This window comes from Echeneis naucrates, chromosome 3, assembly GCF_900963305.1.
Source record: "Echeneis naucrates chromosome 3, fEcheNa1.1, whole genome shotgun sequence".
Lineage (NCBI taxonomy): Eukaryota > Metazoa > Chordata > Actinopteri > Carangiformes > Echeneidae > Echeneis > Echeneis naucrates.
The window spans coordinates 64,563-92,521 of NC_042513.1; the positions used below are offsets into that span (position 1 = coordinate 64,563).

At 41.7% G+C, this 27,959-nt stretch overlaps 2 protein-coding genes across 2 annotated transcripts; one reads left to right on the forward strand and one right to left on the reverse strand.

The window, feature by feature from the left end:
• The first annotated feature begins 4,039 nt into the window (after nt 1-4,039).
• Nucleotides 4,040-27,319, forward strand: LOC115041127 (kelch repeat and BTB domain-containing protein 13-like). Its single transcript, XM_029498438.1, has 4 exons — nt 4,040-4,328; nt 4,416-4,874; nt 6,238-6,314; nt 26,677-27,319. The coding sequence occupies exons 1-4, from the start codon at nt 4,040-4,042 to the stop codon at nt 27,040-27,042; spliced, it is 1,191 nt and encodes a 396-aa protein (XP_029354298.1). The 3' UTR covers nt 27,043-27,319.
• On the reverse strand, nt 17,981-23,669 carry pdcd7 (programmed cell death 7). Its single transcript, XM_029498237.1, has 5 exons — nt 22,581-23,669; nt 22,084-22,222; nt 19,343-19,561; nt 19,182-19,269; nt 17,981-18,703 (listed from the first exon to the last, which is right to left on the reverse strand). Exons 1-5 carry the CDS (start codon nt 23,556-23,558, stop codon nt 18,571-18,573), a joined length of 1,557 nt encoding a protein of 518 aa, XP_029354097.1. The 5' UTR covers nt 23,559-23,669; the 3' UTR covers nt 17,981-18,570.
• Nucleotides 27,320-27,959: the final 640 nt, after the last annotated feature.

Consider the following 27,959-nt stretch of genomic DNA (forward strand, 5'->3'; position numbering starts at 1 on the left):
ACCTCCGGACCTTTATATACAAGTTCTTCATCAACAAAATGGAAGCCATTAGGAACAACATCCACGCCCCCACCCACTCTCACACATCATCACCAGCATGAAACCAGCAAGGCTTCACAGACCGCTTACTAACTGATCCAGACTACAGGGACCACAGGACAGACCACTGAGGAGCTGGAGACCATCTTCTGTGCCAGAGACAAGCTGGTTGTTACCACTGAGCAGCTGGTCCTGACTACGTGGACCTGCATAAATAATACAAATGTACACATATACACATCTACAAATATACACATGTCCTCCTCCCTCTGGCTAACCCTAAACCTCTGTCCCTCTGGACATACCATCAACAATGAAATTACATTCTAATTGAACTCATTCAAACGGAGGTCACACATTAACAAAAACAAATCAAAAGGACTTGATCTCACAAAGAAATAGGAGGATGGGGAGGAGGAGGTGGAGGCTGTGATTTCATGTCCTGTTGGTTTAGGATGTCAGGAAGGGAGGCATGGACTGGGAGACTGGATTAACACAAAACCATCTCAGCAACTTTCAACTTTGTTGGAAATGCTTTCTCCCTGTTGTCAGCTGAGACGCTGCAAAAAGTTTTGGACCTGGATGCCGCTACCACACCAGGCCAGTCACATCATGGCCTACAGCCTGCTCCCATGAATGGACAGAACCCCAGGCCGTTTGTCAAATTCCATTACTACCAAGAAAAGCTGGAGGTGCTCAGTACGGCAGAGCAAAAGAGCTCTCTGGTCTACAACTGTGACAAAATCCTCATCTTTCCAAGCTTGCTGTCTACAGTGATGAAGAGGAGAGGGACTTTTAAAGAAGTGAAAGAACTACTTTGTGGCTACCGAGACATAAGATTTGGGAAGCTTTACCCAGCGAAGCTGAGGATCAGCTCCCCTTTGGGAGAAATGTTCACTGACCCAGCTGCTGTCAAAACTGCACCAATGAAAGGGGGGTTGGGATACAGACCCTGGTTTGGGTAGGGGGCATGAAAGTATGGAGGGTGCAGGAAGTGGAGGATAAGTTACACGAGCAGATTCAGCAAACAAACTTACCTGAACAGTCTTATAATCAAACCAAATCAAACCAATACAGGCCAAGTCACCTGGACTAACCACCTGGGCTCAAAGAGGCTCAAGCAGGCCACACCCTCCACTGAAATACACTTCCTCTTCCTGGATTTCTTCCTCTGCTTCTCCCTAGAGTCTGTCTATCTTAAGAGCTCCCCCTGCTGGGCCCCCAGCTACTATTCCTTCTTCTAATCCAAATCCACTGACTAGATCTTACTGCCTCATCTGACATTTCCTTCACTATTTTCCTCACCCTCTGGCCGCTTCCTCCTAACTCCCTCAACAAAGCAACAACAGATCTGGCTACAAACCCTCTACATGCTACTTCCACTGGACAAATCCTAACCTTCCATCCTTGTTGTTCAGCATCCTTACCTAGATCTGAATACCTGAGCTTTTTCCTCCCATGGCACAGTCAGCTCTATGAAATATACTCTCTTTCTACTCCTAGACCACAAAATTATATCAGGCCTTAGCTTTTTACAGGCTATTACCTGGGGAACAACAAGCTTTCCTCCTAAATCTACCTGCATTTCCCCGTCACAGGCATCCTCTAAGCTGCCTTGCCTCATTGTTATCTTATTAACTTTCCCTCCTTCTTGAACAAACTAAATTGCAACTCTCTTTGCCTTAGACCTTCTTGAATTTGCCTGCCTCCATATATCTTCAATGCCTGCAGCTAAGCTTTTTAAAACCTGGTTATGTCGCCACGTATACTGTCCTTGTGACAGAGTAACCTTACATCCTGACAAGATGTGCTTTAGAGTTGCAGTACCTGAACACAACAAACATAGCAGGTCTCCATTACCCGGGGTTTTAGGTTCTGGGGAGTTGGCAATACATCATATGTTGCCCCTATCAAAAATCTAATACTCCTTTTCTCCAAACTCCACAGCTCTTTCCAACTAAGCTTTTTCTTTGCTACACCTTCCCAGTTCAACCACTATCCCTGCTTAGCCTGAGCCACTGCCCTTGCATTCTTTAATATTTCCTCCTGTCTACGAACCTGCTCCACAACTAGCTTCCTCTTTTCTTTGGGACCTGCTCTACTCCACACCGGTTTGCCTGGGCCAAGCCTCAAGCCTCCCTGGCCTATCTGTACATTACCCACAATCTCTGTATGGCTAAGATTGGCTTTCGCTTCCTGTACTGCCATTCTTGGATTCCATTTTCTCCCTTTGGTTGAATTTGGAACCACCTTACTAACTTCCACATCTTTACTCCCAGATAAGAGGAGCTCTGTCCCAACCTTAGTACATTTAAACTCCTCACTAGACTAGATATTGGGAGCTGAAGTATGCCTTTCCCATACAGTGTTTTTCTTTTGCTGCTGTGATTTTAGATTTGTCATTGTCCTTTTTCTTTTGTTGTTGTGATTTGAACTTCCAAGCCACCGTTCAAAAACTGCAATAATGAGGACAAAATTGTCAAACAAGGGATAAAAAAAAATCAAAAACATATATCTATGGGACACATATGTGACACCTACAAATGTATGGTCATAATTGTTGTTTTAATTACTGTGTATTTTTCTATGGTAATGGCCAGATTTAAATGTGTTTTCTGTATGGGTTATAGTAAGGTGCGTTTCCCCATATATCCCCGTATTTCCCCGTATCACCCAAAATGACCGCTAGTTGCAGTAAATTGCGCTTGGCTTTCGTCCCTTAGACAGAGGACATCCTGCTGGATGAACACAACTGATGGCTCTTGTCTGTACATCTCCTGTACAACACAGGATGTATCTTCTGCCTACAGGTAACTCATGCTGAGGCCTGTAATACATACAGTAAATCTTGCCAATTTAGTGGATATTATATTATTATTATATTATTATTATTATGGTAATTTATGCATTGACAGAGTGTGCAATTTTTTTCTAGCATTCTTTTCATTTATAGTCAACATGCTGCCTTAATATTAGAGTTTGCTTCTCCATTGTGAAATATGCAGCTTTTTGTGTCTTCCCCATGGTCCGATCGGTTGGATGTAGCAAACCCTGCCCCTTTTATGTAACATCACACTGATCTAGATGGGAAAACCCTGGGTTCAATTAGGGAGTTGATACCCAACCTCATGAGACAGCTTACCAGGGTTTTGAATGTCTGGGTAAATGAAACCAGATAACGAAAAGGGATCCAGGCATTTTAATGCAACTTTGCGATACAGGCCACTCAGCGGGACTTGTCATCAGATGTCTTCACTTTCCCAAATACATTGTTGTGATGCTCAGACTGCCTCACAGATGATCTATTGTGCACTCACTGGATAGCAAAAAAAACAGGGGAAAAAAATAGCAGGTCCGCTTTGCTTAAGCACTAGATCATCATCCAAGTACACTGGTAACATTCTGCGGCTCCCAAAGGAGCAAATGCTCTGACTTCTAAATCAAAAAGTACTTCAACCCAGGCTGTAAAATCTGAAAGCAGTCTCATACACACAATCTGTTACTACAGAGTGGGTGGATCAATCACATCAATAACACATTGGAAAAGATTGCTGTTGTAAGTCAGATGAGGATGTTACTGACATTATCTTGGCAGACTAATCTTGCCACAGCAAGTATGATACTTGGGTGAACACAGCAGTACAACAGAGGAATATATCGCTAAGTCTTAAAACATGTGACCCACAGGAACAAGCTATTGTTACTGCTCAAGGACAACTGTTCAGCTGTCCAGAGCTGTCACAAAGAGAAATATAAATCATTAGCACTCTCTCAGCCAGTCAGTGATTATCCAGCTCATCTTTCTGCTGTCTGCATTTCACCATTATGTACTTGAACTCTGTTACACTTCTGCCTGCTATGTATAGAGTGTGTCATCAGAGCCCAGGACAGCAAATGGCCACTCTCTTTGCAGTCATTGTTGAAACACTGTGGGTGTGCTGTGGATCAAGCTTTGATCCAACCTTCCCTGACCAAAGTGTACAGCTGAGCTGGAGGAGTAATGAAGCTCGGCAGCAAGGAGATGATGAAGTCCAGCATCCCTTCATGCTGTAAGCCACCTCACAGCCTAAGGATCAACATCAACAGTAGCTCTTTCTTTGTGGATAGGAAAACCCTAGTGGAGAATTGTGAGTACTTCAGAGCATTGTTCCAATCAGGAATGAGGGATAGCCAACAGGACGAGATCCAGTTGCAATGTGTGGGGGTTTTGGGGTTCCTGGTGTTGCTGCGGGTCCTGGATGGAGAGCGGCCAATGCTCAACAGCGACCAAATTGTGGAAGCCATTGAATGTACAGCTTTTCTCCAGGTCTCAGCGCTTACAAAACACTTGATCAATGTGATTAACTCTGAAAACTGTTTGCTGATGTACCATACAGCGGTTACTTATGGTGTTTGGGAGCTTTCACACAGCTCAGCATTATTCATCAGAGACATGTACGCTGACCTGAAGGAGGACCTTTACACCTTACCTCGTAATTTGGTTGACTACATTGGCTCTCTACACCCCAGTAGCTATATGGCCGTATGCAGCCACTCTCCATCCACTGAGCTGCAGGATGCACAAAGAACAGTATGCTACCTGGATGAGGAGCACAGAGATTGGAGGGTCCTGACTCATCTACCTGGGAACACAAGCACCACTATGGCCGGCGTAGCTGTTCTCAACAACAGACTTTATATCATTGGAGGAGTGCATGATGTGAGCAAGAACGTAGTAGAGGAGGGCTTCTGTTACGACCCTACAACTAATGCATGGTCTACCATCTGTGGCCCCCACCAACTCCGCTACAACTTCAGTCTGGTGGGGCATGAGGACTACCTCTATGCTCTGGGGGGTGAGTACAGTATGAAGGCTATGTCATCTGTGGAGAGGTACAGAGTGTCTAACAGGAGCTGGAGTTTTGTCTCCCCCCTCCCAACCCCCGCAGCCTCAGTGGCATCTGTTGTTGCCATGAACAGGATGTTTATCTGTCTCTGGAGAGGTAAAGGGGCCACAGATATCCTTGAATACTTACCTGAACTGGACCAGTGGCTTTTGGTCACCACACTCATTCGGCAACACAGTTATGGTCTTTATATGGTGGCCCATATGGACAATCTTTATGTGATGAGAAACAGATCCTGTGATGACTTCTTACTATGTGTGATGGACTGCTATAGTCTGACCTCAGGCCAGTGGACAGCTGTCTCTGGCAAATATGACAACAGTAAAGGGTCTCTACTGACTGCTGTGATCCGAGGAGACTCTGTGTTCACACTCAGCAGACACATAACCACTGAGTATACAGTAGACAATCAGAGATGGAGACTAAAGCGTGAGATGAGGGGTTTTGGTAGGATTGGATCCATACATACATTTTTGATGAGGCTGCCTAAGACCATCATGGACAACAGTCTTGATCTAACTTGGCACCAAAACATTAGGGACCTCAGTGTTTGCCCAAGATTATCCTCAAGGTGTTCCACAACCCTGTAACAGTGGCTTATTACAACTAATGTGGGCTCTCCATTATTTTGGAAGTAAATGGACATCCATGTCATGTGATACTGAACTGTGTCTGTGAAAATATATGGTTTTGTGGAATTCCTTGATGGGCCATGGTCCTCTTTGACTTTGCTGTCTCTCAGCCAGAAAGTTAAATTAGGCAACACGTCAGAAGAAGAAATAGATTAAGGTTAGGGTTAGGAAAAGAAGGATTCATTTCAGATGATTAAAACACAGCATTGGTTTCATTTAATAAGAACTTTCATATGTAATGGTAAGAGCAAGTGATTCTGACACAGGATACATTTCAATACCAAATAAAGGGTAAGCATAATTCATGTACAGATAGGAACATTGTCATTATCATCATCATCATGCAGCTGATTATAATAGAGTAATAATATCTATGTTTATAAAGGCAACTGACCATTTTTGGACATGGTGTCCTTGGTGTGTTTATTGATCTGCAGTATGTAATGCCATGCGCATCATCAGCTCCTCAAGGGCCCGCTCTCGGTGGTTCTCGTGGATGAGCAGCACCTCCTTGATGATGCTCTGCTGGAAGCCCATCTCATGAAATTGAGTGAGCAGATGGAGGAACTCCTCAGCCTCAACAGGAACAAACCACCGTGTTTTATATCACAGTAACATAATTAACTTGTGATGTGATTAAAGGTGATGCTCGTGCTCTGTGTCTTACTTTTGTCTCACAGTTCTGAAACATCTCCAGAGCCTCTTCTACCTCAGCCATGTCATAACCCAGCTGACACAGGTGGTCACATGCTACCAGGTAATGCAATATCTGTAGACACACACACACACACACACACACACACACACACACACACACACACACACACACACACGCACGCACACACACACACACACACACACACACACGAAGGATGGTTTGTACAAGACGAATCAATATCCTTTGCTCAAAAACCAGAGGAATCATGCTCACAAGAAAGCTGCCCATAATCATTAGTTGTCAGCAACAGGAAGTTCTCAGCAGCAGAAATCCGTATTGTTATCAGTATCAGAGAGTCATATCAGCCATTCAGGTATACATGACAGAGTTGTTTGTAAATCTGTTCAGCTGTGACTGTACCATCAGTAACATCAGAAGCACTGCTCCAACTCAACTCCACATCCACTTAAGCATGGAGCAAGTTATTGAAATTGCCAATGAATGACAGTTTACAATGATTCATTATGATTAGTCTGAGACAAGCTCCATGACCCAATCAGCAAAAAGCCATTAATCAGTTCTGCAGGCATCAGTACTGTATTAAATTATCTACCAAGCATATCCTACTAATAAATTCTCCAATTGTGTCATGATTGCTTTAATATTTTGAGGGCCACCTATCTTCTGATTCGTAGTATTCCATTAAATTTCAATTAAAAGTAGTAGAGTTACATAACAGAATGTAGTAGTATGAGGACCATACGAGTAATACAGTACAATTCAATATTTGTGCTCAGGCTGAAGGAAAATCCTCGACAACAACAATTGGCGGCACAATTTAAAATGCAATGCCCACTAGTTTGCTTTAAAAAATAGATTCAACATGTCAGATGATTATTTTAACACACTAGCTGTACCGAAGAAAAAACGGTACAATGAAAAACTCACATATGTGGGTCTTTCTCATTGTCCCTTCTGTTTGCCTTAATTTTCCTGGAGAAATGATGGTTGAACAGATAGGGATAGTGGTGTACTCGCCCATCCCTATTGGTTTTTCCATTTTAAAGACCCCATCCTTCCAGAACTGAGATGAGAACAGAAATGACAGCAGCAACAGAATGTTCTCTCAAACGTGAAGTTTTCAGTTACGGGAGTTGTCTGAAATCACTCTCTAAGCAGAAAATAGTAAATTTTACAATATAAGTAATAAATATTGTAAATCTTGCCTTAATTACTGTTGATGTGGAACTTTGTTAATATTGAACTGCGAGTTGAGTAGATATATTTCAAGACGTTTACCTTCAACAAATTAAAAACATTTTTCCATGTATAAATAGTTCTCTGATGCAAAGGTCATGAAGTGTGTCTTCTGTCCTTTAGGTCTAGATAAGCCATTGAGTGTAATCCTGACGGGTTGGCCTTCTTGCATTGAGCATGTGTTTGTTTCGGGAGAGAAAGGGGAATGACCTACAGCATTGGTCCTGAGCCAGAACCAAATCTGGGATGCTAAGATTATGTAGCATGTGCTCTAATCACTCAACCACCAGTGCAGCTGAGCTGAGGTGAATTTAAATCAGGTAAAAGTAGCATTAACCTAGTGCTGAGAGCCTTGTTGCTTGTAAAGGAGGAGGCCAATTGAGGAATAAAGAAGACTGAATGAAAGGTGACATGGTTATGTTCATGTTTTCAACATAAAGTCGCGTTAAGTCACGCAAAAGCAGACACTGATCAGAAGATCTCCAGGGGATGGCATGCTGAAATGTAAAAAGTGGGAAACTGATAGAGTCTGTGGTTATCATTGCGCTATTATTCCTGTGGAACATGCAAAACTTATCTCATCGTGAATGGACTGATCCTGACAACAGTAGCACGGCTCTCATCACATTCATGGCATAGTGTGAAAATATGTGATCAGTAACAGGAATAGTGAACATGACACATAGAACTGGCCTGAAATGTCTGAGGAGCTGCCATGATAAGGAAAGAAAGTTGAAAGGAGCTTCACTGTTTCTTCTCTTATGTTCCTCAGCATAGGAAACACTGGGCTTTCCTTTATGGTGATGAACGAGACAACATCTTGCCACAGTTCCTTGAGGGCTATTTTATTATCACACAGTTGACCCACTGTTAAAGTACAGTAGTAACTCTTCACCACTGGCCATGTGGTTAAGTTGACAGAAAAGGTCACTGGGTCATGATAGAGAAGGGTTAGAGAAGAGCTCATCCACTCTGTATGGGTGGTTTCAGTAAAAGATCAGGAGCTGCACTGTTCCATGATGGGATCAGAAGGTTTTCTGTGAAACAAAATCTGTGTGAGAGCAGAGAGACCTGTAGATCTTAGATTTCATCAAGTCATCAGTTCTTCCAAATGATGGAGCAGCTGACAAATCAGTTGATATGAACGGCAGTCTGATCTATTCAGAGACAATGTCATGAGAAAACAGATGTCATATCAGTTGAAACTGTCTATTTTTATGCACTGTGTTTGAGTCATTTCTTCCTTCAGCTGCCTTCATTGCTACTGATATAAATACACACACACATACCATAAAAAATCCCCCACTCGCCTGTCTTGGTGTGGGAGTAGCAATAGTATGTAGGGCTGTATTCGTTTCCTTGAATAGACTTTCAGCTTGGTGCTGCTGTTTAATAAGACTGTCTGCATTGTAATGGCTTGGGATCTGTAGCGTGGGGACAATAACCACCCCTGATACAGCGTCCTGTTTCCACCTTGCCAGAGCATTCATGTTGTACCGTGTGTGTTTGTGAGTGTGAGACATAACCTGACCTGATCTGAGGTCTGCTGCCCCATCTTCTGCAGGGTGATGATGGCTGTATGGAGGGGGTAGCCTCGGGCTGTGATAGACCCCAGCAGTTCCCTCTCCTCTGGGCTCAGAGCTGATAAGAGCTCTGCTGATGAGTCTGAACCAGAAAAGGCGTGGGTTGAGATCTCGGAGGGAGCCCAGGAGTCAGGACTCAAAGACATCTAGCAATCAACAGACAGTAGTGAAAGTGTGAGAATGTAGAGACTCTGCTGAGGCAGCCCACACATCAGATTTCTGTAATACAACAAGTCAGAGTAGTGAAACCCTGTTACATTTTCAGAAGACTTACACCTACTAATCCTGCTGAAGCTTTTATAACCACAGTGGTATAAGACAGTAGACTTTATGCCCTATTTTAGAATCCAAATCCCTGAAAATATTTTGGAAATGTGAGTAAAAATATTGTTGGTGAGGATAGATTTCCTCCGTCTCCAGTTGGGACATCACTAACTTTCATAAAAAAAGGTTAGAGGGCAGAGTTACTAAACCTTCACAAACAAAACCAAAACACATTGTAAGGATTCATGATCCCTGGCAATTTCTGGCATCTGTGAGGAGATTTATACCTATCTAAATATATTTGTCATCTATTATAGTATGATTCAAATGGCCTGAGCTCTAGAGAGTATTCACAATGAGAGTTAGGGCTATCTTTACCGCACAATGTGTAACATTATATCTCAGATACACTACACTCCTAGTCATGAGGTTACAATGATGGCACAGCATAAGGCTGAGTATAGGGATTAGTTGCACGGCTTTATTGTTTGATTTACATCATCATGAGATGTTTTTCATTGTCATTCATTGTAGTCAGTTGTTTCTGTACTTTGATACACTATCAAGGAGGTTAATCTGCAGCATAGAAGTCACGATAATTCATACTTTCAGCTGCTCTTCAGCTTCATCTTATTTCTAACACATGATGCTGTATTTCCAGCCCTTGTACAAAGATAGGTCCACCTTTATCAACTGTTTTTAGCCATGACCACTGTGAGAATGGTAGGAGTCCCACTGAGCTCAGCACTTCCCTTACCATACATTTTGTTTGTTGGTTGGTAGTGCTGTGGAGCCTGTGAATAGTATTGGCTCTGGTGGTGGGGGTCAAGGTTCCTGAGTGTCTGTGCGAAGAAACATTATGGCCTTGGCTATGTGCAGTGACATCATGTTGTGTGGATGTCTGTAGTACAGAGAAGTGTTGTAAGTTCTTCCTGCACTGGTGGGGCAGGCTGCTCAGACAGGCTGGAGGGTTCAGGTGGTTTGGGACAAACGCTTCGTGTTGAACACACTGATGTGACACAGTGAGACATTCTGGACTTGAGCGGCCTGTTGGAGACATAGCTGTGTGGGCTTTCTGTGTAGCCCTCCCTCCTTTGTCTTCAGATCCTGAAACTGTGAACATTGTATGCAGGACAGCAGCGTTGAGATGATATGAGCACTGCGGAGGATTGGGCTTTAAGGAATCTGAGCTGTGGCAGCTGGCCAGGCATCTCTGTTGAGGGCTGCTGAACATCATCCAGTATGGGGGACAAGATGGTAGCAATCCTGATGAAGAGGAGGAGAGCTGAGGCTGGCACTGGCTAACGAAGCCATTCTGCAGCCCTGTTAGTACCCAGTTCTCCAGACTGAATTCATACTGTCACATGGAGAAACCAGTAGTAAATAACCGGATTAAATCACATTGAAATTAGGTAGTGTCTAGAGACAAAAAGGAAATGCACTCACTTCTGTCTCCTGCAAGATGGTGAAATAATCAGGGACATTGACTCTGAAGTCTCCTCTGACCCCTTGTAGGATTGGCATTTTTAAAGGGACATCTTCCATACTGCTATATCGAAAGACAAAGACAAACACATACATTTTCATTTAAAGACAGAGTTTACACAGCATCTGGGTAATATCACCATTACATCCCTCTGAATGTGTATTAGACTTAAAAACAAACTGAGACAACAATAACTATGGTTGAATCAGTGAAGGAAGTTTGAAAGTCTTTCTGACCTCCTGACATCAACTGATTACACAAGAGGGTCTCTCGCCTCAGCAATTTGTCATGCAGTTCATAATATCAATATATATAAATATAAGCCTTATCAGGACAATAGGAGTGATAACTATCACCTTTGTTGTACCAGCTCCAGAAAATCACCAATAACTCATAGTACACCCAGCTCAGGACCTGCTGTTCACTCACAATACACCTATTCCAGGACCCACTAGATGCAAACAATCAGGGCACAATGTATCATCTGGGTCCAATTTCAGTCTTTAAGGTTTGCATATTGAGTTTTGAGTGTTCCTGACTTGTGGAGCTAGTACGTTAGCCATATGGTAATCTTTAAATTACTAGTTTTCAAGGGAACGAGGCCTTTATAGTAAAGTAAAGAAACCACCGATACACAAACCTACAATGCTCTCCTTGCATCTTCATCTCTTGTGATTCTAACAACAGTCATTCACATAGCAATTAAGTGGTTTTAATTATGTCAACACTGGTCAAAACAACCAGGAACAATCAAGAATCAAGTCACACATGGATAGTAGATTCTTGAAAATAATTAATGTCTCATCCAAGTGTCGTTGCTGTCAATTCAACTTTCTCACAGAACTTCGCAACTTTCAAAGGAAAAACAAATCTCAGCCACTGAGCAGTAATGGCTCTACAGTCAATTCATAGTCATATTCATATTTGTGTATGTGCATGCTCCTCTGTGCTTCAGATAAATTGTTTTGAATTCAAATTAACCCATTAATTTGTTCCTCAGAAGCCATTCACCCTGTCAGTCTAAGTAAAGTCTAAGTAAATAATTATGGTTTCTTCAAGGTCAAAATTCCACAATATTTGATACTTATTTTTGGACATCAAATATTTGAAAGATGGTTAATGCAACATTGTATATGAGGCCACAGGTCTGTTAACATGGTAAGACCTTCAAACATTCTGATCTGAGAAAAGCTGGGAGCTAAATCTGATTAGCTTTCTCAGAAATCCTGTCCACCTCCACTTCTCTTATCTGTGCAGTGTGTTAGACAACAGAGGACAAATTATGTACATGTAATACAACAGTGTGTTGTTATAACTGCAGGATGCTCACTCCTGAACACATAGACATTGCCAGGCACATTGTATATGTTCATTAAAGAAAATTAAGCTAGGCTTTTAGGTAAGTTCAGTCAAATTGTTTTAGTCTCCACCATAAGGCAGACAGACTGTGATGAGCTAAACTTGTTTAATGTCCCTGCTGTCCTGAGCTTCTGTTCAGAAAGACTAAAACGCTAGGCACACAGATGGTCCAGAATTTACTTCTGCAGCAAGGAGAGAGGCCAGATAAACTCATCGTGTCTCTGATCAGCAAATATGCTAATTTTATAAATTAGCTTTAAAAATTAATATTCTAATGGTGCAAGACAAAGACCAGTTCCATGCTGCCCAATTTTAAGGCAGAGTAAGACATGCTCAAAAAAAATCCAGAGTACATCTTGGAATAAAAACAACTTAAACCTGCAACTTTATGCTGTGAATATTGATTTTAATAACTGTAACTGTAAATTATCCAAAATACTAAGTTTACAGAATCCATAACAATCCTAAAAGAAGTTCACGCTAAGCTTCAAAGAAACTTCAATCTAAACAGTTATTTTCATAATTAATAATTTTATACCTAAGTTACATTACCTACCTGTGAGCTGTTGTGAGATTCTGAATCTTCTCAGACGTCGAGATGACGACAATTTAAAGCTTTGCTGGTCTTCAGGTTAAATAAGAATGTTTTAAGGAGAACTACCTCTAACACTAATCTACTGACCAGCAGTAAACCCTATCAGCTGATTTATTGTCAAACCACACATACACGTAACAGAAGTCAACAGAAGGTGAAGAATAAACCAATAGCACTCTAATCCACTAAGTCTTCACTTGAAGTCTGTCCCTTCAACCAATCAATGTGTTCTGAAGGGCTTTGTTTAATCATGGATAGAAATATCGGAGTTTAAGTCATTGAATACATCGATGTAGCTAGATTTACTTTATTGTTCCCAAACTGGGGCGGAAATTTAAATTATATTAAATGTTGTATGTGAAAAATTGAGACTGGAGAATCAGAATGAAAGGCAATATGATTATAATAGCAAATTTGTCAATAATGTTAAAGTGAGGGTATAGGATATATATAAGATATCCACGACCCATTATAGGTTAAAGTTACAGCCTGAAACCCGACCAATAGCAATAATAATAAATAATTAAAAAAAGACCATGCAGAGAACAAACATGCTAAATTCCAAGAGCTGTAACCAAAGTTAATCAAGAATTACCTTCAGTCATATTGACACAAACCTCAAGTTAATCCATGGGGTTTTGTGTTTCATGGAAGAGCTGATGGCTATTGTCACAACATTTCCTACCTGAGATGTTGCACAGACAACAGAGCATCAACTTCCTTGCATCTTTTCCACATCATGTAAGAAGCAATGCTGGTAGTGGGAATATTGATATTGCAGGGTTTATGATTGAGAAACAAAGGGCAAACAGAAGAAGCTTTATGGTTGGATGTAGTGTTCATAACCAAAGACTTTAAAGATTGTGGGGTTGTGATGACATATTTTAACGACCTTTTCCTTTTCATTGGAATATTGAAATTTTAGACAGTACTAATCATCTTCATGTAAGGGCTCTTCACTTTGCTCTGTCACAACTCTGGACAGCTGGGATGCTCCAACGTCCTCAGCATCAAAGACTATTGCATCACCGATTGAATTAAGTCCAACCAATCCCTTAACTGATGATGGAAACTATGTAATAGACCTTTTTCTGACAGCATGTAACCCGCTTGTGCCTTTTAAAGGACAAAAAGGGTGTAAGTGTATAATTTATTACGTGGCATGCCTATACATTATTTGTTATTTTAATGTTTCAACATCACAGATCGTTACGGTTGTATGATATGGATACAGCGGTCCGTACTGTATGTGTGTGTCTTTCTCTCGCTCTCTCTCGCACACTTAGCCACGCCTTCGTCCCTCCGATTGGAACGGCATTTTTCATCCGGTTGCACCATGACCGTTCCACCTTATTCGGATTGGTGCGGCGCCTGACCAACTGGCCCCGCCTCCTGCCAATTGCCAGACTAGAAGAGAGGCAACCCGTCAGACAGTCCGGGAGGCTGTCTGAAACGGACTGTCCACCTCGGCTGTGCCTTCATCGCAGAACTTAGCAATAGTTTCCTTGTTAGTTCTGATCGTATAGATTCAACTTGCGGTCTGGGGAAGAGTGGCCAGGTTTACCTCCTTTTTATTTGTCATATCTGGCGACTGACCTAGTTTCGTTAAATATTTGATGTGTGGTCTTACTAGGTGCAGGGGTGCTGCTCCTTTGTACTTTCGGTTTTTAGTTAAGCAGGCAGCTTTTGTGTTCTTTTCTTTTGAAATCGAAAATAAGTCGAGAAGAATAGCTCAGAGAGTCCTCTTTATATTGTATTACTTTTTTGGATTTGACCAGCATCCACCGGCCCTCTTCCTCAGGTTGCTCCCTTGGTTATATTACCCATTTCCTTTGTTCTCCCCCCAATGGCAATAAAACCTGGATTTGCCAAACAACATCCGGCGTTTTGTGATGCGTCCTAGCCCGAGGTCGTAACACAGATGAAGAATTACCCTGATTTTTTTACTTATTAAAGATGGACTTTTTTTTATTATTATTATTCTACAGATGTAAGATAAGAATAAAATAATTAGTCTGGGTTGTATATATGCCACACGAGCAAAGAAAGAACATGGAAAGTTTTATTTTCTAAAGGGCCACAACATCATGTTGAGGAGAACATAAAGATGATCAGGAGTTAATAAAATTACTGGATACACTGACCCTTTTTTATGGTATAAAACATGCTTATAGGTGGCATGGAATTCGGATGTTAACCTCTTCATGGTTGTAGTCATTGCAATCTGCAAAATGGAGCAAGTCAGATAAGTGAAGTTACGAAATGGCAACTTTGGAAAAAGCTTTGGATTTTTAACAAGGGTCCACTGTCCCTCTCCCATTTCAAATAAACATGATTGTGACTTTTAAAAGTAAATTACTGTTTAGTATTGTAACCAAGATGGCAATTTGTATATAAGGTTCTCATTTTACCTTTTAAATGTTATCATCTAACAACACCTACATGGTCGCTGTGCCTAAACCTAAATAAACCTCAAACATGGGACTATCAAATACAAGTGACTTTTTTTACTTCAACTATGGCATATTAATACATTTTTCATGCAACCATTACGGGTGCAAAATATACCATATGGAATGATGGAATAAGTAGGTACCTATTCAGGCTGATTGACAGACTGATAACAATGCAGAAATAGGAGCCAGATATCTATCAACTTGGGGGAAAATAATAAAAAAAAAAACAACAAACAACTATGACGTTACATTTCCCTAAGCACATATTTCTTCATGCCTTCATGATAGCAAATACAAAATATTAACATCAGGGAGTAAGTAACAGAAGTACAGTGAATATCAAGAACACAACCCAGAGGAAACCTTTCTGTGCTGTGCTGGAAACTAGTAATGTTTCAGTTTCATTGATCAAACAAATGCAGAATGGGTGACCAAGGCTTCAGTCTACCCACACCTTGCACATGATGGCATGGAGACTGTGTTTTGTGGCCACATCTGTCCCCTCTGAGTTAATCTTCTAAAAAAACAGGGCAAAAAAAACCAAAACTGTTGAGTATAATGAGGTATATGAATAATGAACATTTGATATGTGTTTTTTTACATTTAGTAATTCGTTTTACATGTATTTTTTACATTATTTTTGACATAATTAATTTAAAAAACAAAAAAACAAACAAACAAAAAAAAAAAAAAAAAAAAAAAAAATCTGAGGAGCCACTTGAGATCCGAAACAGCCGACTCCTTTTGATGAGCCGTGCCAAAAGAACCGGCTCTCTATACGAGCCGGAATTCCCACCACTACTAACCACATACACGTATACGGGGTTCTTGCACCATTTTAAGAGTAAAAATTAATTCTTTAAGACCTCAAAAAATTAAATTTCAGACTAATTTTTTTTGACTGACAATTTAAACCTGGCACTGCGGTGGCTAGCTGCTGCCACGTACGCTGGTGCTTTCCTTCTTTCATATGCGACTCGACGACTTTAAGAACCATGCGAAGAACCTAACGAAAAAGTCTTTTTGCATCATTTGCACATTGCCTCTTTGTTGTTCTCAGCCGGCGCCAACTACCTTCTAAATGCATCCTCTTCCATCCATTTGAAGTCACTGACAGCGGGGAGGCCATAAAGTTTTAACCCCACAAGCAAAAATAAAAATACTGTAAGCAGCATCCACAGTCAACTGCTGCGTTGCTATGCCGTTGCTGGGAGAGCTGTCAAAGCTGTAACACATGCATCAAACCAATCAAATCGCATATGACGAAATGGTTACGCGCATACGAGAGAGCTAGTGTGCGTGTGTCTGTGTGCGACCGACAGTTAAAATTCGTAAGCCCCCCCCCCAATGAAAACTCCAGCCTCCGTTAAATTTGCACTTCCACATCTTTGTGTAACGGACAAGGAAAGAGTTTTGTATAATTTTTTGTTTTATTTTATTAATTTCACCAAAATCCTTTCTATTATATGTTTTGACTTATTTTTATGATTATTTTTATGTTATCTCAACATTATTTAACATTGTTTTCAGAATGAGGTAACCTTATTTATTAATTTTGGCTTCACATTTTATGGTTATTTTATTTTCATAGTCAGCACTTTTATTTTGAAGTTCCATGATGTCGGTTGTGATGTCAGATCCGCCTCTCCTCAGTGTTCGTTAACCTGATGGAGAGCGGTAAGTGTTTGAAATAGCTTAAACTAAAAAGTTCTTTTTTCAAGTTTTAAGTGTAGTTGGAAGCAGTTAAATTTGAGAATATTGGTCTGTGATGTGTGTGTAAAGGTTTTAGGTCATGTATGGTTTGTTGTTCATCTGCACGTTGAACGAAGAGAGCAAGCTAGTTTGCCGGAGCTCTCCCTGTGTGTGTGTGTGTGTGTGGGTGTGGGTGCGTCTAAGCACACATGTTAATTCATCTCTCCTTATCTTTGTTTCTTTGTTTTTGTGTGTTAGGTAGCCGGTCGTGGAAATGTGTAAACGCTCACACTCAGAATGTCACATTACAGGTATGGGTGCAGCTGATTGTTTATGGAGGAATGTTTAGTTTAAAATTTATTTCATTTCAAAGCCTCAGTGTTCGTTAACCTGATGGAGAGCGGTAGCCGGTCGTGGAAATGTGTAAACGCTCACACTCAGAATGTCACATTACAGATTGTGGGGAACAGAATAAAGAAAATTCACGTGGCAGCATCTCCAGTGTCCGGTATCTCTTATTGCACCTGAACACAACGCAGAATTGTCGGGACTTCAAGGCTGTTCCGGCTACATTTGCATATTGAGACGCTCACTTCAACAACCACGGCGCGTAATGGCTGCACGCAGCTCCAAGTCAGTCTGTCGCTGACGTAACGTAAAACAGCTATTAATCGCACAATCTTTCATCTATTACAAGGTCTTTGTACTAAGTCAATCAAACAAATACACACTATGCTTTACGGTGAACCACTGTCCTTTCCCGTTGGCAATAAACGCCCGCCTGTTCAATTTTATGGTGAATTTAAGACGATTTAAGGCCTTAATTACCCGGAACTTAATTTAAGACTTTCTAAGGACCCAAACAAACCCTGGTACGCTACCAATCTACAGTTTGGACACACTTTCTCATTCAAATAAATAGGAAAGTGTCTCCAAAACCTTTGATTGGCAGCCACACACACACACACACACACACACACGATGAATGTGAACAAAAAGAAACAGCAGTGCAGAAACTAAATACTGTATAACCAGTAGGGAATCCAAATTTTAACAAAATTACAAACAACATAGGCAGGTAAAGCTGTATCTTTATTCTCTAACAAAAATTACAATAAAAACTCCAAACCTTGTCAAAACCATTTTTACTGAGGTAACATTAAATGCATGAGCAAAGCTGAAGAAATAATCAAGGTGGCAGAGAAACAAATGTTCTACTCTACTCTATTCAATTGTTCTACTGAATGGATGGATTGACTGTTGACAGGACAAAAAGGAAGATGATGTAGTATTTTAACAATTAGTGTCAAATTATTACTCATTAAATCATTATATGAACATTCTAATTGAGTTAATTAAAGGTCACAGGAGGAACTAAGCACCTTCATTCTAGCTGAGGTCCTAATAAAAGATCTCAGCTGGAATTAAGCTGTGGTAAGCTTGTTCCTAGTTATTAGTCAGAGCTTTAGTCAACCACGAGATTTTGCTCTGAGTTTATTCTCTTTCCCACTGTGAACGGTGTTGGCAGTGAATAAATAATGTCTGCTAGGATAGAAGCTAGGCCAGCTGAGCCACCCATTGCATTGACTGCCTCAGGTCTGTATTTTGGTCATGCTTACTCCAGGTTCTAATGAACAATACATACAGTAAGTCAGAGTCAGTGTTAGTCAGCCCCCACAGCCTCCATAGCAGTGGCCCAGTCCTGGTCTGATGGGGGGTCTGGCAGGACCCAGTTCTGAGGAACCAGAGAGCCATCAGGATTATCTGCTGCAACCACAAACACGTCCCAGTCTCTCCTGAAAAAGGAAAACAACAGTCAAGATGTCACTATTCTGAAAGCATCAATAGCTATAGATATTTGCTCACTAGCAGGTTTTCATCTGTCTGTCTGTATCCTATGTGTCTTGTCTGCCACTATTTAAGTAGCTTCGAACAGTATTCATCAATTCCTCATTCATGCCGTTTACATACTACTGATAATACTGATGAATTCACTTGATGCTGAAATACAACCATTGCTACTGTTGAGTGAGATTTTTAAATGTATACATCTGGAAGTCTGCAGTTTTTAACTTGACTGTTCCCCTAGACTAGAAGAATAACAATAACCCTGAAATAATCTGTGCAATGTTAACGCTGCACAAGTTTCAAAGGGAAGATTATAAAACAACAGCAATAGTAATAACTCCTCTGGTCAAATGTTGCATTGAGGCTCTAAGGACTGAATGGGCCTGTTTGCTGTTCACATTGTAAAGCTGTAGAAGTGAGACTGACCTGATTTGGATTAAAGCATGCAGTGAGTGTTGAGCCAGGCTATAATATTGTCTGAAGGGCTGCAGGGCAGAATCAAACTGAGGCTCATCTGTGGAGAGAAGATGCAAAGTAAATACCCACAATAAATGCACACTGCCATTTTGCTGTTCAACTAGTTTCACCTCCAAACAGCATGAGATGCCTCTGCAGCTGTCTCTCTCTCTCCTTCTTCACTCGTCTCTCCTGCTCTCTCCTCCTCTCTTCCTCTTGCTCTCCCTCCAGCATCACCATCAGAGCCTTCTCCTCCACAGAATAAACCACCATCCTCCTTCTCATCACACTTCTCAACTGCTCCAGTTGCTTGATAAAAGCCTTGTCACAGTCCTGCTCTATGATGATACCTACACACACACACACACACACACACACACACACACACACACACACACACACACACACACACACACACACACACACACACACACACACACACACACACACACACACACACACACACACACACACAAAGTTAGCTTTTAGCCATCCGTGTTCAGGACGGTGACTTCTGTTGGGAATATGCTGCTCCGGTCAAACAGGGAGCATGTGGGATGAGAGGAGTCCTTTATGATGTTCTCTGCCGTCTTCTAAGTTCTGGCGGAGTACAAGCCCTGGTGAGAGAGCAGGGTGTGCACCAATGCTGCACTCAGCAGTCCTCACAGTGTGCTGCAGTCTGGTTTTGTCCTTCTTGGTGGCAGTGTCAAACCACATAGTGATGGAGGTGCCAAGGACAGACTTAATGACTGCAGTGTAGAATTGCAGCTGCAGCTCCTGAGGAGGTCTGTGATTCCTCAAGTGTTGCAGGAAGTACGTACTTTGCTGGTCCTTCTTGAGGATGGCGTTGATGTTCCCTGCCACTTCAGATCCTGAGAGATGGTCGTGCCCAGGAATCTGAAGTCCTGACTGTAGCCACAGGACTGTGAGCAGGGGCAGAGCATATGACGTCTCCTGAAGTCCACTATCATCTCCACTGTTTTCGCTGGGTTTAGTTTCAGGTTGTTCTGACAGCACCAGCACACCAACTGGTCCACTTGCTGTAGGTATGCAGACTTGTTGCCATTCTGGATGAGACTGCTGACACCAGACACATCTGAAAGCTTCAGAAGCTTTCCAGAAGGGTCTGTGGGGGTGCAATCATTTGTGTACAGGGAGAAGAGTAATTAAGTGAGAGCACCCTGGGGGGGCACCAGTGCTAATGGTCCTGGTGTCTGCTGTGAACTGTCCCAGCCTTACTGGCTGGCTTCTGTCAGTCAGGAAACTGAAGAGCTACTGACAGAGGGCTGGTTGCACAGAGGGTTGGGACAGTTTGGAGCAGTGGGTCTTGGGGGCAATGGTGGTGAATGCAGAGCTCACATGAACAAACAGGATCCACACGTCTAGGTGGCGCTGGAGATAATGTAATCCCATGTTGTCTGCATCATCCACAGACCTGTTTGCCTGGGGGTCCAGCAGGTCACTTGTGAGGGACTTCAGGTGGGCCAACACCATAATTTAAAAACCTTATCCTAACATACAAAGCTCTTAATGACCAAGCTCCGTCATATCTCAGAGAGCTAATCGTCCCTTACTGTCTTAGTAGGACAAATTGCTTTCTAAATTAAGGCTTATCATATCATATTATCATATTGTTTTTCCGAGAGTCTCCAAGAGTAAACCGTGATTCATCTTTCAGCTATTAGACTCCTCTTCTATGGAACCAACTCCCTGTATCAGTCCAGGGAGCAGACTTTTTTGTAGCTATGGCAAAGCCTATAGTTAAAAAGTTAAAGTTTAATTAGTCTTTAGTTATCCTGATTAGGGTTCAAACTGCTTGTTGATGAACACGTATATCCCACCACACCATTATATGTTGCATACTTGTTGATTGTGTTTTTCCCTTATGTCCTCACAGTGCTAGTGGCGTCTCCCAACGAAGGAGGTTTTAGAGGGCCATCTTATGGCTTTGACCCCTCTGTTCCCCTGCCTTTCATCAGTCTTCCCCCAGAACACCTCCAGAATACAGAGCCAAAAACTCTGGTCACAATATGTTGTAACCTCCTGCAACTTAGAGCGATTACTCCCAGCTGATGTTACAACACTGTCAACAAGTTCTGGCTTGTGGAGGGATTTGTTGCATCTCTTTCAATAATTCTATTAAGAGTTTGTTCTACACGTTCTCTATATCAGAATCAGATATACTTCATTTGTCCTCAGAGGAAAATTCTGCTGCTGAGGAACTCACCTTCTATTATTTAAGGAGTTGTAAAATCTAACGGCAATGGGGATTAATTATTTTCTGAATCTTTCAATTGTGCATCAGAGACGGATTAAAGGCCCACTGCAGTGGTTTTTTTGATCCACTAGGGTGTTACAAAGTAGATGGTCCAAATGGTGGTGGTTCAAAATGGTGGTTCAAATCACAGAGCCAGCTCTTTCCACAAGTTTGTCAAGTTTTCTTGCATTTTTAATTTAGTGTAAAGAGCCTTGAAGTAACTTTGTTCTGATTTGGTGGTAAAAAACACATTTGATTTGATTTGTTCTTTGTGATTCTGTTGTGGACTCAGGTAATCAGATGAAAGTCTCTTTTAACTGTGAGTTTCAATTGATGCCAGTATAACATTTTAGCCATACCAATGAACAGAGATCCAGCATCAGATATAAAACCTCTGCAGCATCAATCTAAACTTAAGACTTTGTCAGAGCAGAGATGAATTGTACCTTAACGTGCAGCAGAGCTGCACTGTAATTTCCCTTTTATCAGTGAATCAAGCACCCCTAATATTCAGATACTATGGTAGACATTTGGCACAACATTTCACTTTTGTTACTATATCACCTTAACTGAATGCCAGCCTGTGGTGAGACAAGGGTCCAAAGGTCACCTCACCTTTTCGGGATGCTGCCTCTTTCCTCAGCCTGCGTAGTTTCTCCAGAGATCTCAGGACATCATGCATCCTCATTACATCAGCCTGTTTCTTCCGTACCTCACAGAGAACTGAGTCTGCAGCCAGCTTGAGCTCCTGCTCCTGATGCACAAATACATGTGTTCCTCATGAGCCACCATTTTGCTCATCATCTTTGAATAGTTTATCTTGGTTTACTCCAGGACAACATAGGGGGAAAAAAGACGTGAGGAAATGACTGATGCAACAGAGACAATAATCAACGGTCCAGTTTTATCACAAACTTCACCAATTGAGGATAGACACAGACAGCTGGACAATGTCAACAGTATATTGTTGATTACAATGTGTCATTATGACTTAGCATTATGAATCATAATTTCAGTGATTGGTCCAGAGACCTATAGGATGCTGAGGGTCTAATCAGGTTTTCTAACTCATTAATCATCTGAGACCAATACTAAGTATTCTGTAATCTTACCCTCTGCCTCTCCTCTACTTCCTGGATTTTCTTCATTCTCCAAGTGTCAATAGCGGCCTCTCTGTCAGAGATGTGGTCTTGTCCGTGCTGCTTTTCCAGCCGCAGTAAGCTCCTGGCTCTTAGCCTCCGGGCCCTCGTCTTCCCCACACAACTCAGTTTAGCTTCGAGTTCATTTAAAAGCTCTCCGTCGTGCAGAGGCATCACTCTGTGCTGGAGCTCCTGCCTAATGAGCAGAGCAGTGTGGTAGGACTCCACCCACATTCGACCATTTTCCACACTGCGCTTTAAAGTGTGGCAAGACTCATCCAGCCTAGAGAGGAGCCCAGCTACTCGATAGGTAGCCTGTTTCAAGTCGGGGACGCAATTGTGGTGATTCTGGTTCTGCTGCTGAGTCACTTTGTTCCGGGTCTGTAAGAACCGTTTGAGCCACACGGTGTCTTGTTGCCTATATGTAGCGGCTTCATTTATTCCGACCATTCGGTAATCATGATTCGAGGGAGGAAGAGGTGGCGGGCCACTGAATGGTGTCCTGGCTTCACAATAATCATCATATTCTTTCTGCCTGTTCTCACTGGAATCTAACACCGGATGGAAGTCATACTGTGGACAGGCTCTAAATTGTGGGAGGCTACCACATGTGACTGGAGCGTCGGGGTTCGTGCTCCGGAGGTATACTGGAGGAAGACCGATGGGAGGCGGGGGAATAGAGGGATCAAAGCCATATCGTGGTCCTCCAAAACCTCCTCCGCTGGGAGACGCGGCGGGGAAACTGAAATCGTGGGCTCGAGGGCCAGTACATCCATGTGAAGGAATCCAGCGAGGACCAACGTGATCTGATGGTGGAGGAGTCCAGTGTGTCGGCGGGAGAGCCGTGCTGATTGGCGGTGTTCTTTTGGCTTTTTGCTCAGTCTTCGGAGACTCGACCGAATTGTCGGGATTTCGCGGCTTCTCCTGGGCCCGATGTTGATGTGAGTCCATTTGGCTTCACCAAATCCGTCTTCTTCACCGCGGCCGTGTCAGTCAGCAAACAGCGTCGTTTCTCTTCTTCTTGGCATGTTATGGCGGTTGACAAACAACGTTACAGTTCATTACCGCCACCGACTGGTATGGAGTGTGGCTTGGGAATCGAATTGAATTGTACAATTCAATTCCATTCCCGAGCCACACTCCATATATATACACGTACGTACATATATATATATATATATATATATATATATAATGTGGGTAAGAGCTGACGAATTCTTTCTCTGATTGCGAGAATTTCATCTGCAAAAAAAAAAAAAAAAGTCCATAAAATCATCACTGCTGAGAGCTAAGGGGATCACTGGTTCAACTGAGCTACGGCTCTTTGTCATCTTGGCTACAGTGCTGAAGAGAAACCTGGGGTTGTTCTTGTTTTCTTCTATTAGTGCTAAGTAATATGAACTTATAGCACTGCGGAGAGCTTTTTTATATACGTTTTTAAGCTTTCCAGGTTCAGTGAGACTCTTCCGACTTACTGGAACACCAATTACGTTCTAATTTTCTTGACGTCTGCTTTAAGGCACAAATTTGGCAATTATACCAGGAAGCCAGCCTCCTCTGTTTGATTACTTTCTTTTTGAGAGGGGCGGCATCGTCAAGATTTGAACACAGTGTGGCCATAGTGCTAATCATAAGGTCATCAACTTGTGTATGAGAGAAATCCTCATGTAAATTTAGATATGGCATTGTTGGAAATGATGACCGAATGTGCTCTTTGAATTTAGCCACAGCATCTTCAGATAAACATCTTCTATAGCTGAATTTATTCCTCAATGCTGTGCAGCCAATTAAAGTAAACTCAAATGTAATGAGGTAATGGTTGTCAGAAGAGAGTTTGGGAGAAGCCAATGGAGTCTAGCAGGGAAAGAAACCCAGAACTAAGGCTGTTGCTTTCTACATCTAGACTCAAAAAAATAATTCTTGGCCCTAATAAACATACATTTTCAGGTAGACTGTAACTGAAATGTATAAAACTAAAAGTTAATTTAATAAGAATAATTATTATGCAGTTTGCAGTTCAAGTCACTAAGGTAAGTTTAATTGTTTGAAATACATTGTGTAAATGGTAGTAGCATGATATTTTAGCATGAGTTCTTCCAGAAAGGGTTGATGAACTTGGATGGTAACAAACTGTTCCCAAAGCTCCAAGCACTTAAAATAAAGATGCTTCAGTAAGATTACAAGTTATGGTGCTGGCTTGTTGGACAGTGGTAATGTGATATTCTATTGCCACGTTGATTTTGTTCGAAATTGTTTGTCGGAAGAATCTGTGTCAGGACCCTATGGGCATTTCCTTCATTGACAATATTATCTTGTTATAGTTGAAGAGGAATACACCAAAACCCTTCATATGCACATCTGTTTTCATCAGTGATCAAGAGCATCAAAAGACTTTCTCTGAAAATGTTGTTGAATAATTACTTAAAATGATAGTGACAATTAACAGTGACAATTCGGCAAGTCAGTCTTGAAGTTGTGAAGGAGCTTTAAAAAGGACTGCATTTAATGTTATCACAGGTTTTTTTCATGTTGATAATTTCTGTTCTGCTGTTATTTTACTTGTTAACTGTTGCATGTTTTACCATACAGTGAAACGTGGAATTAGGACTTAATTTTTAATTATTTATTTATTTATTTTAATTTTACCTTGAATAATTTACATTTTTTGCCATATATTCTGTACTCACAAACTCAAACGTCCTCCGAACCATCTGACCGATCTATATTTATGTCAGTTGTGTACATGTCCTAAACATGCAAATGAACGAGATTACTTCAGCCATGTAAATGAACATTTACGGAGACATGAAAGTATAACATGCATGCTCAAAGGCTGTGTGTTTAAAACTAGCATTTTTCAATACATTTCGAACTCATAAAAATCCCTACACTTTAAATGATTTTTTGTCAGGTTTTGAGTTCATTCTGGTGTTTAGTGTTCTGTCTTTGTTACTTCCTGTTTTATTTAATACCAGGAAGTCAGCCTCCTCTGTTTGATTACTTTCTTTTTGAGAGGGGCGGCATCGTCAAGATTTGAACACAGTGTGGCCATAGTGCTAATCATAAGGTCATCAACTTGTGTATGAGAGAAATCCTCATGTAAATTTAGATATGGCATTGTTGGAAATGATGACCGAATGTGCTCTTTGAATTTAGCCACAGCATCTTCAGATAAACATCTTCTATAGCTGAATTTATTCCTCAATGCTGTGCAGCCAATTAAAGTAAACTCAAATGTAATGAGGTAATGGTCGTCAGAAGAGAGTTTGGGAGAAGCCAATGGAGTCTAGCAGGGAAAGAAACCCAGAACTAAGGCTGTTGCTTTCTACATCTAGACTCAAAAAAATAATTCTTGGCCCTAATAAACACACATTTTCAGGTAGACTGTAACTGAAATGTATAAAACTAAAAGTTAATTTAATAAGAATAATTATTATGCAGTATGCAGTTCAAGTCACTAAGGTAAGTTTAATTGTTTGAAATACATTGTGTAAATGGTAGTAGCATGATATTTTAGCATGAGTTCTTCCAGAAAGGGTTGATGAACTTGGATGGTAACAAACTGTTCCCAAAGCTCCAAGCACTTAAAATAAAGATGCTTCAGTAAGATTACAAGTTATGGTGCTGGCTTGTTGGACAGTGGTAATGTGATATTCTATTGCCACGTTGATTTTTTGATTTTTTGTCAGGTTTTGAGTTCATTCTGGTGTTTAGTGTTCTGTCTTTGTTACTTCCTGTTTTATTTTGAAGTTCTGGTCCTGTCCTGTTCCTCCTTACTTTGCTTCCAGGCTGTGTCCCAAGTTGCTTGCCTTCCCTGCCCTAATGTAGATCGCCTGTGTCTTATCTACCACTGTGTATTTAAGTCCTGTTTTCAGTTTTGCCCTTGTCAGATCCATGTCCGTGCTCTCTCGTCCACTGTTACGCTGTCGATCTGTCCGTTGTCACGTCGGTCATTGTTATTCTGATCCATGTCCGTTGTCCCATGCTCTGCTCGTATTTGTCTACTCGTGTCTCTACCCATGTCTCTCAGCCTGTTCAGTTTATGTTGTAATTTTGGTTCTGATTAAAGTCACCTACCTGGTTCCTGGCTCCTGCGTTTGGGTCCTCAGCCTGCAACACTACCCCTCGTTTTCCCGTGACAGAAGGATCTGACCAATCGTGGACCCAGCGGAGTCTGTACTTGTCGGGGAACTCGACTGGCCCGGGGAGGTCCTCGCTCAGTTCAGCAAGCCCTAGGGACCAAGCGGCTACCCGTTCCGCCTGCTGTTCCCAAGCCCCTGGGACTCGATTTTGTGGGTCTCCAGCTCTCCCGCCAGGAAGAGATTTGTGTGGCGTGGATGGCGCAGTTTGGTCGGCTGTCGTGCCAGCCGCGGGAACTGCAGGGACACCTGCAGCGGACCTCCAACCCACCCATGCAGCCACCTCCAGCTCCTGACCCTGCCGCTGTCCCGGCTGGGCCGCCGCCGCCATCCCGTGTCTTGCCTAGCACTGGGTATTTAAGTCCTGTTTTCAGTTTAGTCCTTGTCAGAGCCTTGTCCGTGCTCTCTCGTCCTGTTACTGTGTCGCCCTGTCTGTTGCCACCTCCATTGTTGTTCTGATCCATGTCCGTTGTCCCATGTTCTGCTGTTCCTCTGCTCGTGCATCCGCCCGTGTCTCTCAGCCTGTTTAGTTTATGTTGTAATTTTGGTTCTGATTAAAGTTTCTTATCGTCACCTAACTGGCTCCTGCGTTTGGGTCTACACCGACTTTTTTTTTTTTTTAAAGCTGAGGTCACTGTTGCTAGGTTACAGCAATCGGACATCTCTGATGGGATTTATTTTTCCTCAGTTTTTCTGGCATTGTCATAGAAATTTTTAAATGTTGGATGGCATATTGTGACTATTTCTAAACTGTTCTTTCCAAATGCACATCAGCATCACAACATTATTGTGTAGCAATGCCACAGAGCTTTAGTTTATCATGACTAATATTAATGACTTTATTCTGGAATTAGAAAAAAAAATCTCAATGTGGCCCTAATACTCTGTACAATTGTGACCTGATTATTGTTTGTCATGTTTGACTTTACAAGTGAGTCTGAATGACATTCATGATTTCTGTTAGTGATCTTTAATTTATTTGTCCTTGTGTTGAGGTAGACACATGTTTGAATTGAGCAGTTTATGTGTGCTGGGCTGTTTGTGGCATGTCTTTTAAACGGTTCAAGTGCCAACACCACAGGTACAGTTGCATCCAGGTGATGCAAACACATTTAAAAGTTACTGCCAATAAAGTTGTCAGATCTATGCTATGTTGCTTTGTGATTTTAACAGGAGATAGGATAGCATATTTGAAATTCATTACTATTGTGTG

What these genes read in the sequence shown, in the direction of transcription:
- pdcd7 (XM_029498237.1), bottom strand. Translation starts at nt 23,558, where the DNA reads ATGGACTCACATCAACATCGGGCCCAGGAGAAGCCGCGAAATCCCGAC. An exon ending in AAGTAGAGGAGAGGCAGAGG is followed by an intron (nt 22,223 to 22,580) that starts GTAAGATTACAG and finishes TTTGTGCATCAG; the next exon opens with GAGCAGGAGCTCAAGCTGGC. An exon ending in AGAGGCAGCATCCCGAAAAG is followed by an intron (nt 19,562 to 22,083) that starts GTGAGGTGACCT and finishes GTGTGTGTGTAG; the next exon opens with GTATCATCATAGAGCAGGAC.
- LOC115041127 (XM_029498438.1), top strand. Translation starts at nt 4,040, where the DNA reads ATGAAGCTCGGCAGCAAGGAGATGATGAAGTCCAGCATCCCTTCATGC. An exon ending in CTACCTCTATGCTCTGGGGG is followed by an intron (nt 4,875 to 6,237) that starts GTGAGTACAGTA and finishes TTTGTCTCACAG; the next exon opens with TTCTGAAACATCTCCAGAGC. An exon ending in AGGTGGTCACATGCTACCAG is followed by an intron (nt 6,315 to 26,676) that starts GTAATGCAATAT and finishes TTCTGATTAAAG; the next exon opens with TCACCTACCTGGTTCCTGGC.